This window comes from Buceros rhinoceros, unplaced genomic scaffold, assembly GCF_000710305.1.
Source record: "Buceros rhinoceros silvestris isolate BGI_N320 unplaced genomic scaffold, ASM71030v1 scaffold23805, whole genome shotgun sequence".
Taxonomy (NCBI): domain Eukaryota; kingdom Metazoa; phylum Chordata; class Aves; order Bucerotiformes; family Bucerotidae; genus Buceros; species Buceros rhinoceros.
Window position 1 is genome coordinate 10,469 of NW_010411479.1, and position 19,172 is coordinate 29,640.

Genomic DNA, 19,172 nt, shown 5'->3' on the forward strand with positions numbered 1-19,172 from the left:
TTACTAGCTAATTTTTATCTAATCAGTTTTTCCATGTAATTCCATATCCTTGAGCTTTTTCCCTCAAATTTGAAATAAAATGTGTCTGGAAGTTTACAGCTACAGGGGAGGACTGAGTAGTGGGAGCAGATGAACTAAGTGACATTATCACACTTCAATTGACACAGATCAAAATATACGAAATATGAAAGAACATGAATTACTCCAGGACAGAACGGTGGGGTTTTGTGTGTATTTTCTGTAAGTAAAGGTACCTCCTGACTGTCAGCAAAAAGGGTTTGATTATTTATTGCTTCTAAAATGTAGAAGAACTGCTAAATATCTATTCTGGGGGGAAAGGTGGCATAAACAGCCCAAACATGGGGATCTATGTGACTCTTAACTCTATCTTCCTGTAACTTCTAGTGGACCAGGAGCAGAGCAAGAGCCTGGGGGAGCCAGACTGAGTTGTGTGGGTCTGCTGAGCAAACTGGGAAGATGCTGATCTGTGAGGAAAGGGATGGGGTCAGCTAATCTGGCCTTGGGCCACCTCCTCATATTCATTTTGTCTTGGAGATCAATGTGAACTCTTCCTTGGTTTTGCTCTTCTGAGCAAAAATAAGCCATTCCATGCTTTTTAAAAAGAAATCCATAAGTTGCCACATTTGCATTACTTCTGTACTATGAATGTGAGCAATACAGTGGTTAATCAGCTGGCAAATAAATGGGATAGTTTAGAATTCTAGCACTAGTTAGTTTCAGATTTAATTGGATTAACAATCTGATATTGACCAAAAGAGTTCAGTGAAGCCTAGTAAAATAGCTTCTCTTAGGGCAAAGTTTCAAGTATCTGAATGATCTACAACTTTAAAATCTGAACGATGTGTAAATACTCATCAATCTGCACCATTGTTACTTACTCAGTAGCAGGGGAGTACTCAACAAAGGCAAGAATCCTGGTTTATGCTGTGTTAGCGTCTGTCTCCAAACAAACACCTCTCGGCTTTGAGGGAAGGATTCCCATCTGGTTTGTGTTCAAAAGAATGCAACTGAAAATACACCACTACAACAATCTGTGAGTGGATTTCTCAAATCACCCCTAGGACATACTGCTTGGCCTTTCGCACCATTTAAGCCTCTTACGATGAATTCTCGGATTCTTCACCCTAGTTTAAAGAACACACGGGGTGTCCCTTGGTGCTGCGCATTTTGGCTTTATCTGTTTCCCCGACGTTAAATCTCAGACCAGCAGCCCCATGGCAGACTAAGTTTGGAAGTTATTGTGATTACTCAAGTTGTGCATGTCTGTGACCTGGAAGGAAAATGTTTGTCCTGAGTTACAAATGGGCTAGAAATGAGGAGTGCTTCCTCAGACCTGAAATACTTGTTGCTTTCCCCCCTCTACTATTCAGTAAAGCACAATGCATAAGGCAAAGGAGGGGGATTCTTTCCTTTTCTTTTCCCCCCCCCAATTACATTCCTTTTATTACAATAGCTCATTAACTTTTCAGATGATAACTTTATTTTAATGCTGTCTGAATGCATATTTATTGACAAAGCAATACTTGAAGTTTGATCCACTATATTTCTCATATTTTCTGACCATGGTATATACGCTTTACAAAATTATATGTAAGCATAGTATCTATGCTGTAGTACATAAAACATCTGCAATTACTTGGAAGAAGGCACATAAAGATTTTAATTTTACAAATGAAAAGATACATCATGGTTGAAAAGGACATTGGGATTGTTTTAAAATGTTTACTTTCAACATCTGATTTTTCTCAGTGCTGATAGGGACCACCTAATGCAGTGCTTTTCTTGTGTCTGACTGTGTCCCCAGATGTTGAGAGAGACTGGCAACAAACTGGTCTTTTTTTCATTATTTTTAGCAAAGCTGATACTTTAATTTTTAAAAAATATATTTAAATTCTAGATGCAAATGCAAGTAAAATAGCTTTTTGATTGCACTAAGTTATCAGCTTACTTTCAGTACACGCTGAGACTAATTCTGCAGCTTTTCTTAACCACTCACTTAAGATTCATCTAAAATAAAGTTGTGGTGCATTAAACCCAAAAGATTCAAAAGACAGAAATACAAAAAGTATCTTCATGCTGTTCTTATTCCCTTTAAGGGAAAGGAACAGTGCACATTCATACCTACTTGTTTACCCAGGGGTGGGTGTTTGGGGGCTTCACGCTGGGTAACTAGTTAACACTTGATGACATCGTACTGACTAACAGCAATACACTGACCTGTATGAAAGGCTCTTTCCCCCTACCCTCAGGGAGAGCTCATTTTTAAAATGGGCAAAGCAGTTGTGCCTTTGAATAAGATGTGACCTAAAGCTGATGAAAAACAGTGGTAGCAGTGTCCACACTCTGCATTCCCCCCTGCTGCTCCTCTCAACACGCTTACAAAGGTACAATTTCAAAAGGTCAAAACTGAATAGGTTTACTTTGAGCTTTGCTTGCTTTTTTCCTTCCAGTTAGGTAAGACCCTTGCTCTTGACGGTAACTCATGACTCTGAACAAACTATGAAGTATCATATGTCAGTGGGTTGACTTTAAAAAACAAACAGTTAAAATTCATGTGTTTATACAGATTTATACTACACAGTTAATAAAAAATATAGTGTAATATTCAATAAAATTAAATACACAAAATAAAGCTCCACACTCTACAAATCCTCTATAAAAGCTTTTTCCCCGATAAGGCGGTTAGCAGTCTGCCTTGTAACCATGGGCGATGAATAATACACCTTTGGGTTTTTTGACCGTTTCACTAGTAAATGTACAGTACAACTAAAACCTATTTCTGGATGAGATGTTTCACAGGAAACGCTGCATTTTGTACACCAGAGTATGGTAGATGGCTTTTCAGGTTATTCATCGCTTTCATATTCTTCTTCACCTATGGGGTAGGACTGGATGTTGTTCTGCGTGTACATTTTTGTTTTCACAGGACAGTTGTGATCCATGAGTATTGCCTAAAAGAAAACAGAGTGGGAGCGTTTATTAGCATTTCTGCTTCGCATCCTGCCGCGGTCTGGGGCCGACTCCACAGCACAGCCGTCCTGCTGCAGCCACCGCTCAGGGATTCACCTCTCCCTGAAAGCAGAACCCGAATGGATTTTGATTTGAGGAAATCAAGTCCATAGTCTGTGTGAGGTGTGACCTTGGCTCTAAAGGCCACCAGCAAATTTATTTTGCCTTGCTGGAACCGGTCTTTCCGCCCATGTACTAGATTAGATTGAAATACATCTACCTGCTCCCCAGTTAGTTAGAGTATTTTACCTTTTCTGTGTTTAAGCTCCATCTATTAAAAGCTGGATGAATGAGCAAGAGGATTCCGGCTGCCTCAAGCTGAGTCTCCTTGAGCAGTTCTTTTCCCACCCTTTTCTGTGGAACTCCAGAGCAGAATAACCAGGCTCTGGGGAGAATGGTGGTCCAAATATTGCGACTTAACGCCCACTCTTAACGCCACTCTTTGGGATGATTTTTTCCTAGGACAATTGGAGTCCACGGTCGGAGCAGTTGCGTATCGTGCTTCATATTGAATGTGATTAAGTCTGGCTTCTAATTAATTGCACAAAGCAGGGACCCTCCTTTTGACTCTTCAAATGTGAAATAAATGTCACAAGTGCCTTTAGCAATAGGAATCACTTTGGATTTAAGGGTGCCTTGAGGTGGGCAGATCCTGTCCCTTCAGCCATTACCCTGTTGCACATGAAACCGTGTCAGCGACCAGGGAAGCACGTGATGAATTTCATATCTCTGGCAAACAACAGCAGGTTTGTTTCTTTTTTCTTTCTGTTCCTCAGCCTCAGTCAAGGTAAAACAATGTAAGTAAATCAGTGCAGTCTGCAAAGGTTATGACAAGGGATTAACTGGAATCGCTAGGATTCTGCAGACCAAATATGTGCAGAACAAAAAGGCTCTGGCCTCAGGTACGCCACTGTTCCAGCAAGATTTATTTTTCGAGCTTCTGTTCTGCCAGTACAAGGCGTGAGCCGCATATGCAGCAGGCTCTGGCCTTAACTCACAGAGGTGTGGTGCTGCATAGTAAGACTATGGCCATGCAATATTTTTTTCACACAAATATGAACATTAATGGGGAAAAAGTCTGTTAAAGACCGTTAATCGCAGTGACTTTTTACTTTGGTTTCTTAGCCCCTAATTTTAGGGCTGTATCACCACGCATTCACCTGCTCCGAGGCTTGTGCCTAGATACCTGCTGCAGACTACGTTAATTTGTAAGGGCAGGTGATCAGTACAGAGGAAGAAGGAGGAGGAAAAAATACGATGCAAAATATGCTGTAGAGGAGCATGGGGGGGAAAACCCAGGTTGAGGCACACAAAGGAATAAACCAAAATCGGTCAATACAGTTCTGGCACTTCAGGGAAAGCAAAAATAGCTTTTATCCTGACTCCACCACAGCGTATGCTGTTGCAAATTATGTCTGCTGGACCCTGTCTCGTGCGAATCAAATTTGTGACTTTGTCACGTGTAACTAATGAAATCCATCTTGGATGTAAAAAGAAAGAGAAGTTCATTCCAAAGATGATGCACAAGGGTGAAATAAACTGTGCTGGTCCCGTTCAGGGGAATTTAGAGGCAAAAATGTAGAAATAAGTTATCACTTATTTCACTGAAAAGAAAAACAAACCCAAAAGAAAGAAACTAGGATATGCTTACCATTTTCTCCTCTTTGGCAGGTGGACTCCGAAGGAAAAAGCACAGGGGAGCGAAGAGGATATCCACAATCCCTATAATTGTCATGAGCCACGGAAATCCGATGGCCTTTGCAATGGCACCACCAGCAGAGGGACCTTGTAGAAATAAAAACCCTTTTCTGAAGATCGCCTCGACACAAAATTTGCAACAGTCGCTTCAAACAACAGTAATTTTATGTACAAAACTCCTGCTTTACAAATTGATTTGAGGAACGTGAAGACATGTTTGTGATTATAACATAAACCTTTCCTGGCTCCCCACTCCGCATGGATTGAAGAAATTAGAGATGCTCCTAAGGGCACCTGTATCCTGCACTCGAGGAGGCGGGGGGGCAGTGGGCAGTCATTCCCCTCGCAGACTGTTAGGAGCACAGCTGTGGTGGTGGTCGTAGATGTGCCAAGGCTGCTTTCCTAGGGCTGTCCCATTTGCATTCCGTGCCTGACGCTTCAAGCCTCTTCGAGCTAATGAAGCTGAGCAGAGCATCACAGCAGAGGAGGGGAACGGGGGCCAAACAGAATTCCCTCTGCTTTGCTTTCTTGTAGAAAATAAGAGCCCCTCCTCACAAAGCCTGCAAATGCCTCCGAGATTCACATCTGGCATCATTAACACAGCCACTCTTCTTAACAGGAAAAGGCTCAACCTACCTATGGCGAAGCCCATGCAAAAGGCCACATCAGCTATTGCGTACACGCTGCCGTAGACTGATACATGGCGCAGGTCTACGAGGTAGCCCATGATGGGCATCATGGAGGAGTCCACCATTCCTGGTTGGGAGGGAGGGAAACGTGTCAGAAAACTATCGGCTTTTTTTTTTTTCCTTTTAATATCTTGGCCAATGATGCGCTAAAACAGGATACAAAGGCAACTAAAGGGCTGCTTAAGTTTAAATTGTTAAAAACCTGTATTACCTTATTCTTCAGTAACAGTATTATCCATGCTTTTTACGTTCTATACTGTGTCTGAGGTCACACCTGGGCATGCATGGATGTGTGTACATGTGATGCTTCCCAGAGAGCAAGAGAGATGAGAGCTGAAAGCACATCAAACACTTCTAGCAACTCTCTGTGCAAAGGCTCTTACCTCACATTACCAGCCAAGTAGCTCTCCTTTAGGGAAAGTTGTTTTGTGTGAAGTTAATTTCACTGTAGGCCTGCAAGATTGCATTAGCCTCCAGTCAATGAAAATAATTACAGTGGTTTTAATATTCTGAGGCACGCTTTCATTGCGAGCAAGAAACGGCACAAGACAGCCGCCAAAACTGCTGAGGTACGGGGATTTGTAGCTGTGCCTGTGACTTCTTTCCTACCCACATATCCCTCGTGCATGAAGATGCCCCAAAACATTTGCTGACCAGCCAAGCTTAAAAACCAAGCCATGGTCCCCACTCCAGCCTGACCGTGTGGTCCAACACCAGCAAAGTTCACACATATTCCTAAAGGGGTACATCCATGTGGGCTCGGGAATGCCTATTTGATGAACAAAAATTTAGGACTGTTTTGTTTTTTTTTTCTCCTATGAAGACACCTATTTAAATTCTTTCCCACAACAGAAGAGTCTGGAGTTTGGGCAGTGGATGGCTTCATTTCTGAAAACAAGGTATAAGTTCGTGGATGGATTGAAACGTCTGTTTAGGTCAGTGGGGCAATTCTGGACAGATTGCAGCTTGCCTAGCAGCACCCTGGTTCACACTGCCTGAGCAGCATCCTTTAATCCTTCCTTTAATCCTAGCTGCCACTTGGGCCACAGCTCAGGCTTCACTACTGTCAGATCAGAATGGCCACAAAACTAATTTTCCAGGTAACTTCATTTATATCATTTTTACATAATCAATAGACTATGAAAAGTCAGTGTGATTTTTCTTACCTATGGCAAATCCAACTCCAAAATTTGGTGCTATGAGCCCGTAGATGTTTTTAGCAAACGGTACCTAGAAAAGAAATCTCAGGCAGTTAATTAAGTCGCACTGCACATGTAATGAGGTCAGTTTTCTTTTTCTAAAATAAATTCTTAGAGTAGTTATGGCATGCTTGGCACAGATGCACAAGTTAGAGTTTGATCCTTGTTCCAGGCTACTGTGTCAGACAACTGTGCCGTTAAACCACTGACACACTTACGATTATGAGCAAGAATAAACTGTTGAGTGACAGCTCAAAGTGAAAAGGATCATCCTCCTCCTTTCAGAGCCAGACTTCCTTCAAAATAATTGAAGCATTGAAATTTGAAAGCACTCAGAACCGATCTGGAACCTCTTAACTACATGTTGTTTAATAATGTACCATAAAGGAGAAACTTGAGCAAAATCTCATCGAGAAAGCACATATTTGAAGATAAACACACTGACATTGAGATGGTTTGAAAGATACATGCTCTTCTACTTACGCATAAAATACTTATTCCCACGATTAGCATCCCAAGCAAAGCACAAAGCCACCTATCAAAGAAGAAAGGTCACTCAGAGAGCGGTGATACTGAGATGACAGAATGTTTCAGAATCACGTCTGAAGTGCCGAGCAACACAACCAACGTAGCAACGTGTTCAAAAAAGCGATTTTACTCCTCTAGAACAAACTTTAATAACGTCCACTCTCAATAACCTGCCCTGAGAAACACTGGAAATGGTACACGAGCAGACTGGAAGATTATTAGTGTTTTTAAATCAAGCATACCTTCCCATTTTGTGTGCGAGTATCCCAAAAAGATTAGTCCCGATGAGATAAGAGATACTAGCTGGGAGAAAAGCAACGCCTGAAAAATAGGAATGAGATGTTTTATCAGCCAGGAGTTTAGTGAAGTGTTAGAAGAAACTAATAAATTCCAGACACTGCAATTTTGATTTCGAGGCATCTAATGGAGTCTTTGTGCACAGCCCAAAGAATCAAATATCCGGTTTGTTGGAGCCTTCTCATGAAATCTAAGCACATCATCTATGAAAGGTAGGAGTGATGCGACACCTTTGAAAAGAGTTTTTCAGCATCAGCTACAAGAACAGGTATGAGAGAGGGGGCAGAACAAACCAAAAAGTTTATATCTATCTACAATAAGCTTTGGGAGAGGTCAAAAGCAACTCTTTCTTGGTTTCACAGTTTATAGAGCATATGCTCAGCACATGCAGCAAGCCCAGAGTGGTCAGTGGTGGGTGAATCCCTCCCTGGAGAAGCGGACAGCGGGACTGCTGCTGTGGCTTCACAAGGCACGATCCTCGCCCAAGCCTGTGAGACCTCGAGTTAAGGCAAGTTTGTAATGCTGCAGTATGGTCCTTGGTCAAGCAGTGGCCGAAGCCAAGTATATATCAATAATGCAGAGATGAAGAAACCTTAAAATCATGGTTTTGAAATTATTTAGCCAATATGTTTACAGTAAAAGTTAATTTAAAAAAAAAAAGTTCTTTGTTTAACTAACTGTCCTAACTACCTGTAATGACTTGCAGAAGAGGGTGCCAGAGAAAATTCCTTCTGACCCTCATGGGAGGGTACCTGGACATCTCCCCCACATCCACTTGGAAAAACATACTGCTGAGACCAGCAATTTTTTCTATTCTTGAGGTTTCCGCAGCAGCAGCCATAGCTGGAGTAGATGCTGGCTGCACGGTGGCCAGAAATACCTCCAGTTGAAAAGCCAATTCCGGTCTGAACGCAAGGAGTCATCCTCTCCTTGACACCTCGGCGTCAGGACAGGACCCAGCCAGAGGGGACGCGTCGAAGGAAGAAACGCTGGTGGAGGACGCGGTGTGCCATTGCCTCGGCTGCCTGGAGAGCACCAGGGAGGATGAGGGGGGTGTGTGCAAGCGCAAGGATTGCCTTCGGGAAGACATGGTATGAAAAATATCCGAGAAGCAGAGGAACAGGGTGGTTGTGCCTAATATTGGAGCCTTGTGCAATGGTGTTGAATGGTTCTGTGTTTTGGAAGAAATAATAGTATTTTTCTGTTGATCCTGTTAAATTTTGTGTCTTGTTAAGAAAAATAAAACTGGGCAACCTGACAAAACTGGGCAAGTCTGACAAATTAGCACACGCCACCACAAGCCTTCCATTTTGTCCCGTTAAATCAGGTAATTCAGAGTTAGAGAGCAGCCGTGACATTACAGTACACAACCAAACCATTTCCTTTAAGTGTTTACACTCCCCATCTTTCACCAAGGCAACATAGATTTTCTCATTTCCTGCCTATCCATCTTCCTTCCTATCTCTCTGATATTCATAAGGAAAAAATCCAGAGGTAATTTTTAGCACAGCAATATCCTGTGATAAGAATCTTTGTGGGTTAATATTGCGGTGCTGGGGAACCTTTTTCACCTGTGTAACCGCAACTGCTTTTGTCCTGCTTGGAGCTATCCGCTCATTCCAGATAGTCACATATAGCAGACAAAAACCCCAAACAAGCAACACCCTACCCCCCCAAAAAAAAAACCAAACCAAACCACTGCAAAGGCTTGTTAAATACGCCTTGCAGGTTGGTGTGTAAGCTGTGGCATTCTGAAGCAGAACCGTAGTTTTTCTAAATAAGCTTTATGCCTAGTAACATAAAAAAAAACAAAACCCAAACCAAACCACTGCAAAGGCTTGTTAAATACGCCTTGCAGGTTGGTGTGTAAGCTGTGGCATTCTGAAGCAGAACCGTAGTTTTTCTAAATAAGCTTTATGCCTAGTAACATTAAGGTTCTGGAAACCTTCAGATCATGCTTTAAACAAATGCATCTCCAAATTACATGAGATAATAATTTGCTTAAAACCCTGCAGTTCAAGATGTAATTTAAGAGGCTTAAAAACTTTAATTAATGCTGTCAAGTCAGACCAAGTGTAATGGAGTAAATTACTTCCATCATCAAGAGGTTAAATCAGTCTTAATTTAAAATGGATATTTTCCTTCTAGGAACTTCTATTCAACTAAAAGATTTGTAAATCTCATTTCCATTGCACCAGTGATACAAAACTCTAGTGAGGGATGTAGATAAGCAATCTTTCTTTTGCTTCACGAGGTTGAAAATATCTAGGTGTGTGTGTTAATTTTGCTGTATCACAGGCTAGCAGCCATCACCGAGTCCAACAGTACAGCAGCACGTTCAGGATCCTACCTATGGCCACCCTAGGTCTGAGTTGCATTAATTAGGACTAAGGTTTGTGCTTTCTCTGTGGTGCAGGAACACCTACGTTAATGGAGAGCAGGGATGTGAGTCAGACACCAGGTGCACACCGTTTTCGTGAAGGATTTGTCTTTTGTTTCAAATGCCATATATTGATATTAAAATACACTCTAATGAAAAGTCACAGCACAGAACATTTGTTAACATTATCAGATATGTGCTGTGGTTTCAACAGTAACTCTTCCCTGTACCCAACATGATTCACATTAATGTCCTGCATAGTGACACTCTCTGGAAGTTAGTTCATTTTTCACCCCTACCTTGTTCTCCTCAAAGAGAAAGTAACTGCCCCGATATTACTCTCTGGTCTAACCTGATACATGGGGCAGATTTCCAGTTTGCCTGTGGACACTGGTCTCCCAAGACCGTGCCCCTGTTACAGGTTGTAAAGTGGTCCAAGTTGGGGCTCTCCCATTGCTTTTTGTTGAATGGGATGACTAAGTAACCACTGAAAGGGTGTCAAATCTGTCAGATTCAAGGGGAAATGCTCCTCATGCCCTTGGTGGCTACAGTTTAAGCCCATCCTTCTTCTACACGGTGCCAGGAGCAGTCCAGGAGGGAGTACTTGTCGGCATGATCATGCTCTGCACCAAACATGCTGCAGATCTCTGTGGCCGCCTGATCCTGGCAATTCAAACTATGAACTGAGGATGGATTCCCTCAGGGTAAACCCCAGACAAATTGTTTTGCCTCACTGGCCTGGCTCTGCAGCTCAGCGGGCATCTTCCAGATGCCCCAGCCAACACTTACCACCACACGCACGGCTGGGGCTCCCAAAAGAGCCAGGAAAAGCACAGAGCCATGGCTGCCTCCATCTATTTCTCCTCGCAGTGTGAGCGTTGCCCCTTACTGGAGCCTCTATTGTGGTCACATCAATCCACTATCTGTTTTTCTTACAAACTGGTGCTTGCAATTGTGCAGATACAACACTGACAGTTATGGAGACCATCATCAACAGGACCAGAACTGAGACAGTCATTAGACAAAGTATACCGATGCAAAAAAATATACTGTACTTTACCAAGTTGCCATTTTTTCGAACACATGGTTTCCATCATCCAGATGGGTAATGCTGGTTCAAGCATAGCAATTCCCATGTTTGCAAAGCAGATTGATCCTTGGAAAAGAAGAATAGATAAAGTAGTAATTATTTCTTTTGACTATGGACAAAAAGCCATGCAGAGAATGGATGCTTTAACGAAAAACGTTGGTTTTACAGACCTGTTTGTCATGCATCAAATATTGATTGTTAAATAGAATGTAAAATCACTGAAGATTGACTTTCTCTGTGTTTTTATTCTCCTAGAAATTCTACAATAAAGGTTAAGCTATTTTCATAACGTGAACATCTGCACTGAGCTTGATGACATTTAGAAGGTTCCTGAGGTCTGACTGAGGTTGTACGAATGATTAGCTGAAATTACAATCTTTTGATCTTTTTCTAGTCCCCTGGGGCAATGTGGGAGCTGTATTGTGCTGACCCTATACCTCCATCACCTGAGAATGACTACAATGAGATGTGGAGGTCCTGATCCTAAAAATACCATGAGACAACAGGAGATGTCTATCCTCTACAAAAGGCAATTTCCTGTAGAGATCCTGTAGCCAGCAGCCAGTAAGTCCATGCAGCAAAGCAGGGGTCAGCTGAGCTTGCCCAGCCCGATGATCTTCAAATGCTTCCGAATATCTTTTGAATTTTTGGACCTTTAGTCACCCAGACGCAAAGGATAACAAGCGGTGGAAGTGCTGATTCAGTCTTGCCCGCTGGCTGAGCTCTGCCCTATGCCACCGCCTGCAGATCCAGACTCCAGTGCATTTGTCATGTTCATATATCCTCAGTAGTGCACTTCAGCTTTCGTGCAGGGATTATTAAACCCCGTGGTATTTCTTTGGATTCAAGATGCATTTCCACTTACTAGGCAGTGAAAGCCTAATGCAGGGCAAGGGGACATGTGGCCTCTGCTAATCCCTTGCAAAATGACTTTCAAAGTCATTACAAGTGACAACCTCAAGCATGCATTCCCACTTTTCTTCCTAATATTTATAATATCTGAAATTTGGGGAAATATTATAAGCCATTACAGGTTTGGGTTGGTATGTTTTTTTAAGTAAAATTTTATGGTGAAAAAGCTTAATTTGTCTTAGGTCGGAGAAATATTATTTCTCCTGGAACATGTTCCTCATCATACCATTCAAAACTAAATGAGCACTGATGTCATTCTGTGCTCAAACCTGTCAGAATATATTAGACTGTGTATCCACAATTCCTAAAATGAACTTCCAGGCTAGCTGGCTCACTCCCTTCCCGGGGCAAGGAGCAACAGTTCAGCACTGCTTTACCCTTCAGACTATAGGTTAGATCTAAAGCAAACCTTTCCACTCTGCTGCAAGCTCCCACTAGTGCAGTGTCTGTAAGGAGCCTCAGCTAAACACCTCAGGGCTGCCCTCTTCCGACCCCAAATCAGCCACGCTCGAGCAGCTCCCTTGTTGCTGAAAGAACATCTCAGGCCACACAAAGTTCAGGGCCATTCTGACAGAGATGGCTTACACAGCAAAGGTCGTATTCTACTCCTAAACTTCATAAAGAGAAGAGAAACAGGTGTGAATGCACATGTGTGATGCATCTATTTCTCATCAGATCAGGAAGTATCACCAGAGCTTAGTGGTCAGGCACATGGTGACAGAGGTACTTCAGATCTTGAGGATGCCCCAAAACAAAAGTGAGAGCCTGAGCTGGTACTCTGCAAACTCAGGACGAAATCCAATAGAGACTGTGCTACCTTAGCAAAGCTTCCCCAAAAGATGATAAAATATTTTTTCCTCTGTCTTGCATGGACCTCACCTCTTTTAGAGGGCAATATCTCAAAGACACAAATCCTACATTGTTTCTTCTTTAAATTAGATTAAACATCCTATGTTGACCAGAAGGTGTGAAAATTGCAACTTTCCAGCCAGATCCCAACACCACAGCTGCAAATCCGCTCCGCTTTTGGTAGAGGGCAAGAGACATCACTGGTATTTTTCTGTAAAAAAGCAGGTACCCAGTGAAAAGCTGTCACATACCTTCTCAGGAACCCATGTGCCCAAGATGACATCTCTCTCAACTCTGGTTTTTGGATGTGATAATTAAACTAACTTCTCTGTCAACGCAACTTTGTCACCCAGTAGCACCTGAGGGTTCTTTAAGCCCTGCCAGTGAGGTCTAGCTGTGACAATGCCATTGACTTCCTTCACTGAGCTCCTGCCAGCAGTGGTGAAAAATGCCAGTAACATTTCTTTTTCTGGGCCGGTGAGTACTGACAGCACTGACTTTAAGGCATCACCTCTGACACATTCCACGTAGGAGGCAAAGTCAGGTTTGCTCGTATCTCCTTTTACCTGCAGAGGTTTTGATGTGAGATTGCCATATCGTCTGGTCCTGTCCCTCTGATGCCCACACCTTTGTGACCTCCCCATCGTGACTGCTGGGTGTTCAACAGGAATGGCCACAGCGCATCCTGCAAAAGCTACTGCTGGCACCAAAGACGAGAAGGCAGCAGGACTGGCCGTAGGGATGTACAGCGAGTGAATGAGAGCACAGCTCTCCTGTCTACTGTGACAGTCTCGGTTATTAACTGACAGGCAACATGGGTTATTAAGGGAAAAAGTCACACTTCCGGAAATAAGAGAGAGGAGCACCATGCTTGAGTTCAAGACAACCTGTGTTAAGGAGTGATACTGTGCTATAGGTAAGCGAAACCGATTAGAAACTGCTTGTACCTTGAGAATACAAACAATTATGACTCAAGTGCGTGACACACGCTCAGGAGATTGAATCTGAGTTTACACCATGAAGTTAGGGGACCTAAATCAAGAGTGCAAAACCCACTGAAACTGCTTGTCCATTTGCAGCATGCCTAAAACATCCCTGGTTTTCCCTCATGGTTAAGAAGTCGGCCCACTACAGACACAGTCAATTTTTAATGAGGTAGTTAACCGCCTTAACAGCCATGCAAAACCTCTCATCTCCCCAAGCAGTGCAAACCCAACAGGACTTTTAACCTTCTCCTCTCTAATCATTGCATCTGAGCATTGCACACAGCGTGGGACTTTTTACACCCACATCATCCTTGTGAAGCAGAAGCCATTGTTGTGGCTTTGACATGGAGAACTGTGACATGATGCCTTGACCGTTTGCCTCAAGGTGTCAGAGCGTGGAGCTAACTCTGCCAGCCCAACCAGCGCTTACCCACCATTCCCCATTAGTATCAGAATCAGAAGTTCCCATCTTAGAAAACAGAGCAAGGAAAATACTAAACTCCTTGGGATAAGACAGAGCAACTGTCAGACCCTTTTCATTGTAAAAAGCAACAACTTCCCCACTAACTTTTCAACAAAGAAACCTGCATTTGGACTGATATGTGCTGGTACGTCACAAAAAGGCTGAATTTCTACTTGGTATTTGGCATTCATCTCTGAAAAAAAAATGAAGTTTGGTCTGCAAGGGAAATAAAGCACGAGAAGAAGAGGCTGAGGTTAGAGAACATCAGCATCCTCCACACTGACAAAGTGCTGGACAGTCTCTGTCCCGGGAGGCGGAGACCCTGGGTGCTGTAACTAACCCTGCTGGAAACCCACAGGAGGCAGTTTCTCAGATCCTGGGCACTGATGATGCCTGGTGGGAGCAGCACAGGTCACCCAGAGCAGCTGGCAAGAGCAGGAGGGATCAGAACAGAGAGGGTCTTTATGTTTCTGTCCTCCTTCCTTTCCCTTCCTCTGGTCGTGCCCAGCTGCTGTGGATTGAAGACAGGAGAGGAAACAGGAGGCACTGGCAGTGCCTGCAGGCAAGTGCAGGGAAGCAAGAGACAAAGAGCAGGGCAGTAAAGGCAAAGTCTCTTTAACACACACTGTCCTGATTCCAGACTAGTCAGCCCTGAATCTTTTCACTGCTTTGCTGCCCTGAGACTGTTCGTGCAGCCCTGCTTTGGAGACCCCCAAAACATCAGCTGAAACAGCTTGAGAGAAGAGAGCAGCTGCAGAAATCGGATGTCGTGCAAATGTGTTAGAAAATGAGAACAAAGTCCAACCCTGCTCTTAGCAGACCTGGGATGTGGTCAGAACAGTGGGATCCGTGGTCTTTGGTACCTTTTCTCTTCCTGGCCTAAGACTAGTTTGGCTTGAGCAGCTAAGTCTTAAGCAAGAAAAGTGCTCTTTGAAATCACTCCCCTGGCCGTATTTTGTGGTTTAAACCAAGTCCTGTCACTAATTAGACCTTGGCAGGGATGACATTATTCTTCAAAAAAATCTACTTTATGCTAGATGAACCTCACCTTGCAGGACCTCCTGTAAGCACTGTAGGAGAGAAGGTTTTAATTAGATGAATGATAGATCTGATCTCTTATGACGGGTACTGTTTTTGCTAACCTTTTCCCTCAAATATTCTTATTCTCTGAAGAGACCTTTAATGCTCCAAGAATTTCTCAAGCATAAGTGTTCATGTAACTTTAGTCACGGCTTGGGCAAGTGTCTAGTTAAAGAGTTAGGCTAATGATCGTTTCTTAACACCACCAAGAAACAACAATCCCCAAAACTGCCTGGCAGAATTGCTTTCTGGACAAAAAGGTTAGGATTAAGGAACAAAACTGTAAAAATTACGGTCTCTTTTCAGATATTTTATGAACATTAGAAGGGCCCAGGATTAATTACAGACTTCAGAATAAACATTCCACAAAACGCAACACAAAAAGGGAGACTTCCCTTGAGACAGGAAGACTCATTAGAAAAATGATCCCTGTAATACCAAATGCCATTCACCATTCAACCCAGACCTCTCCTGAAATATAATCCGTGCTCTAGAGACCAAACTCACTCCTCCTTCAAATGGAAACAAAGTTCAGTGTTATTCCCTATACCTGCCTGTGATGTGCTGACAGTTCCTCCCTCCAAAAACCTGGCCCTATTCACTCGCCTCATAGAAAGTTTCATGGCCACATCTCATTGCCTTGGCAAGCAACTGCAAGTCATTAATGTCCCCTCAGCTGCAAAGACACCTACATTTCAGAATTTCTGCCTATTCTCTTTTCACTGGTATATTGATCCTGTATTACCTACGGATTCTTTGAGCTTTATATAAGTGAAATCAGCAAATGAAATGTTAAACCAGCTCAGCCTGAGGCATTCCAGTGTAACACAAACGGTTGGTTTAAAGAAAATAAAACAAACCTGCTGCAATAAGGATATATGGGTCCTTCATAAGTGTCAGTAACGCTGTCCCCTTCTGACTCTGTGAAACAAAAGCTTAGGATTAGGAGAGGCAAAGTATCACCTACTGCCTTGAATGTTTTACATTAATACTTACTTCTGCTTGTGGTCTGGTTGGCTGCAGAACAAATAATTGAACAGCTGTGGAAAGAAATCAATTCTGTAACGTTTCTTCAAGAGGGGGTTAGGTGGTAGTAGCAGGAAAGTGATGTGCTACGTGGTGACATTGACTCTGCGTATTTACTGACCTCCATCCAACAGAGCTAGTGCTGCCAGCACCAGGAAAGGAGAACTCTTCCCCACAAACTCATACATGATGCTCCCAAAAGGCGGGCCCACTGCCAGGGAGAAAGAGAGGGCACAGTGGTGAAGCCACGTCTCTGACTCTGCACAATCATCCTCTGCAAGCATTTGGGCATCCTGCTATCGGCACTCAGTCACCAAAAAGATCAATGTGAAAAAAAAAAAAACCAAACCCAAAACTATCCACAAAGCTCATCGAGCATGACAACAACTATACTCTTCACTCCCCAAAATACTCTTCCACGTAAACAAAACCCAAATATCTCAGAGATTATTGCCTGCCGTATGTATCCACCTAAGAATTGTGCTTCTGTGGGGAAAAAAACCTATCCTCAACATGCACCATGAACATGATCTGGAGACAGCACGATAACATTGTACTCGATGAGGCTCTTCTGCTGATTTCGTGGATCACAAGTACATGCTTTGGGGAAGGCTGGGGGTGGTTTCCCTCGCCAGCAGAACCTCCATCTCACTGACCTAATACTCCCATAGCAAGGCCTCCGAGCGCAATTCCCATTGCGTTGCCTCTCTCTTCATCATCTGTATATACACTGGCGAGCATGCCCATCCCTAAAATAATAATAAAAAAATTTAAAAATTTTAACAAAGCACAACACAAAATTAGCCAGCTGTGTACTCTAGTTTATGTCATCGTTTGCCAGCTCTGTTAAACCTTATACAGACAGGACAGCAGGTATCTATATATAAACACATATATTTACATGTATATACACCCTCCACATTCACCTTGAAACAAAAAAGAGGTTTGGCAAATGTAGATGGTCTCTAAGACCATGTTCTATTATACAGTATTACTCAGGTAATTTAATGATGACCTCATTTGCTAGATTTTTTTGTCCCTGACTTTTTCACAGAGATTTTAGATGATGCTTTTCAGCTGGGTGGAACAAAGCTTTTGACAGTTATTCACCCTCTGTTGTTTATACTCTGGGCACCGGACACAAAGGTCTGGTGACCATTTCCAGCTGTAACTGCGGTCAGTGCTCACTGCGCTCTGGGCATGAGATACTATGCAAAGCTGATTACTTTGAAATGAGTTCAGCATCCAGAGTTAAAGGATTCTTTTGACCTTTTTCTTCACATGCTTCACTTCTGCATTCGATGATGAGCCTTCATTTTACAGAAGGAAACATGAAGCCCAATTTATTTGTGTTTTCTGTAAAGCATTCAGACACCATAGAGGTAAAGGCTGCAGAAGAGCCCTCACAGAAATTAACAATTCTGCTTTCAAATCAAGGTTTAAGTAGGACTCAGTAAATAGAGTGCACAGCTACAAAGTGAGCCAGAAAAAGATAACAAAATATTGCATGATTGATCATTAATTTAATAACATCCATCATGTGTACCAAAAGAGCAGGGGTCCTGTGCAGGTGAATATGCTGAGAAAATTGTGGATCAAAATTTTTGCATGAACAGTTGAAGAGCAAGTTAGAGAATCGTATCAGAATTCACAATGCATTTGTGAGACTTAGAGAAATATCCTGGAGAAAAATAAGAGGCAATACAAAGAAGAAAACATAGAGTTCTACGCTTAGGTAGGAATAATTACACGCACAAGTGCGAGGGGGTAAAAGATTGATTCACAGCAATACTACAGAAAACTTCCTTTGTCTGTGAGATACGAGAAGTGACTCTCACTGCCACTGGCTCTGGTAAGGAGTCAGAGCTTCTTCTGGGTGCTGGGTCTGGTTTTGATGCAGCGCAGGAAGAAAGCTGGGGGCAACTGGACACTATGCAGAGAAGAGCAATGAGGGTGAGAAAAGGCTTAGAAAAATATCTCTCAGGGACAACTTCAGGACTCTCAATTTAAAACCGGAGAGGAGAAAAATGATGTGAGATGTGATAGTAGCCTTGCAATCTGAAGAAAACTCACAGAGATAAAGAAACGGTTCTTCATGTTGTCTCAAGAATGGGAAGCAGAAAAGGGTTTACATGACAGTAGAGAAGGCTTTAGATGAGACATCAGAAAAAACATCCTGACAGTAAAGGTACTTAAGCACAAAGCTAGATGCCAAGGGCATTTCTGGAGGCTTCTAACATGCCTGTCAAGTGTGCATGAGGAATGAGAGATACAAAGCTGACCCTGCCTTCAGGAAGGGGGTGGGCTAGACAGTCTTTGGGCCTTTTCTGCTCTATTTTTTATGTTGTCTAGGAGAAAAAAAATTGCATGTTGGTCTAAGACTCACGTCTCAAGGTGCACACTTGCATAGGGACTACGTTAAAGCTGAACAATAATTTTGGTTCTGGCATATCTTCCCTTTGAAAGCTTGACTTGTAAACTTAATTGGTACAAGGAGAAAAGATGGATTTTTCTTGTCTTTAGCCCTCCTGCTTCTTTTTGCCTTCTCCACCCCTGGCTCCTCATACCAGCCCCTGCCTACTACCTTAGCCATGTCCCCACTATTCCCACTACTCACCCAGGCTGTAATCTCTCTGCTTAACTAGTGCTTGCTGCACAGTTTCAAACTCATTAAGCACAAGGTGCTTCCTGCTCCCAGTTTGAATGTCCAAAATCTCCCCAGCTGCCCCAAGCAGCACTGCCCAGATGTGGGCTGGAGCAAAACCCCTGCAAAAGGAACCTAGGAAGAATCTGGCTGCCAAGTTCTTGTTAAGTTTCTATGGAGTGTATTTGAAACCTGCTTATAGATCAGTTCAGCTTGGAAGGGGCCATTTTCCTGAGGAAGCCAAAAGACACATTATTGATAAAAAGCTCTCTTCACCTCCCCTCACAAGCCAAATTGTTAT

General features: G+C 42.9%; 1 protein-coding gene across 1 annotated transcript in view; it reads right to left on the reverse strand.

The window, feature by feature from the left end:
• Positions 1 to 2,867: 2,867 nt before the first annotated feature.
• The window catches only part of SLC18A2 (solute carrier family 18 (vesicular monoamine transporter), member 2), a gene marked incomplete at its 5' end in the record, with an annotated part of 17,079 nt that continues 774 nt past the window's right edge, over positions 2,868 to 19,172 (reverse strand). Inside the window, 11 exons of the mRNA XM_010136041.1 lie at positions 2,868 to 2,972; positions 4,682 to 4,815; positions 5,365 to 5,484; positions 6,584 to 6,647; positions 7,100 to 7,151; positions 7,387 to 7,465; positions 10,882 to 10,977; positions 16,062 to 16,122; positions 16,198 to 16,241; positions 16,349 to 16,438; positions 16,884 to 16,976. Of these exons, the coding sequence (XP_010134343.1) occupies positions 2,868 to 2,972; positions 4,682 to 4,815; positions 5,365 to 5,484; positions 6,584 to 6,647; positions 7,100 to 7,151; positions 7,387 to 7,465; positions 10,882 to 10,977; positions 16,062 to 16,122; positions 16,198 to 16,241; positions 16,349 to 16,438; positions 16,884 to 16,976 (938 nt within the window). The remainder of the gene's footprint in view (positions 2,973 to 4,681; positions 4,816 to 5,364; positions 5,485 to 6,583; positions 6,648 to 7,099; positions 7,152 to 7,386; positions 7,466 to 10,881; positions 10,978 to 16,061; positions 16,123 to 16,197; positions 16,242 to 16,348; positions 16,439 to 16,883; positions 16,977 to 19,172) is intronic.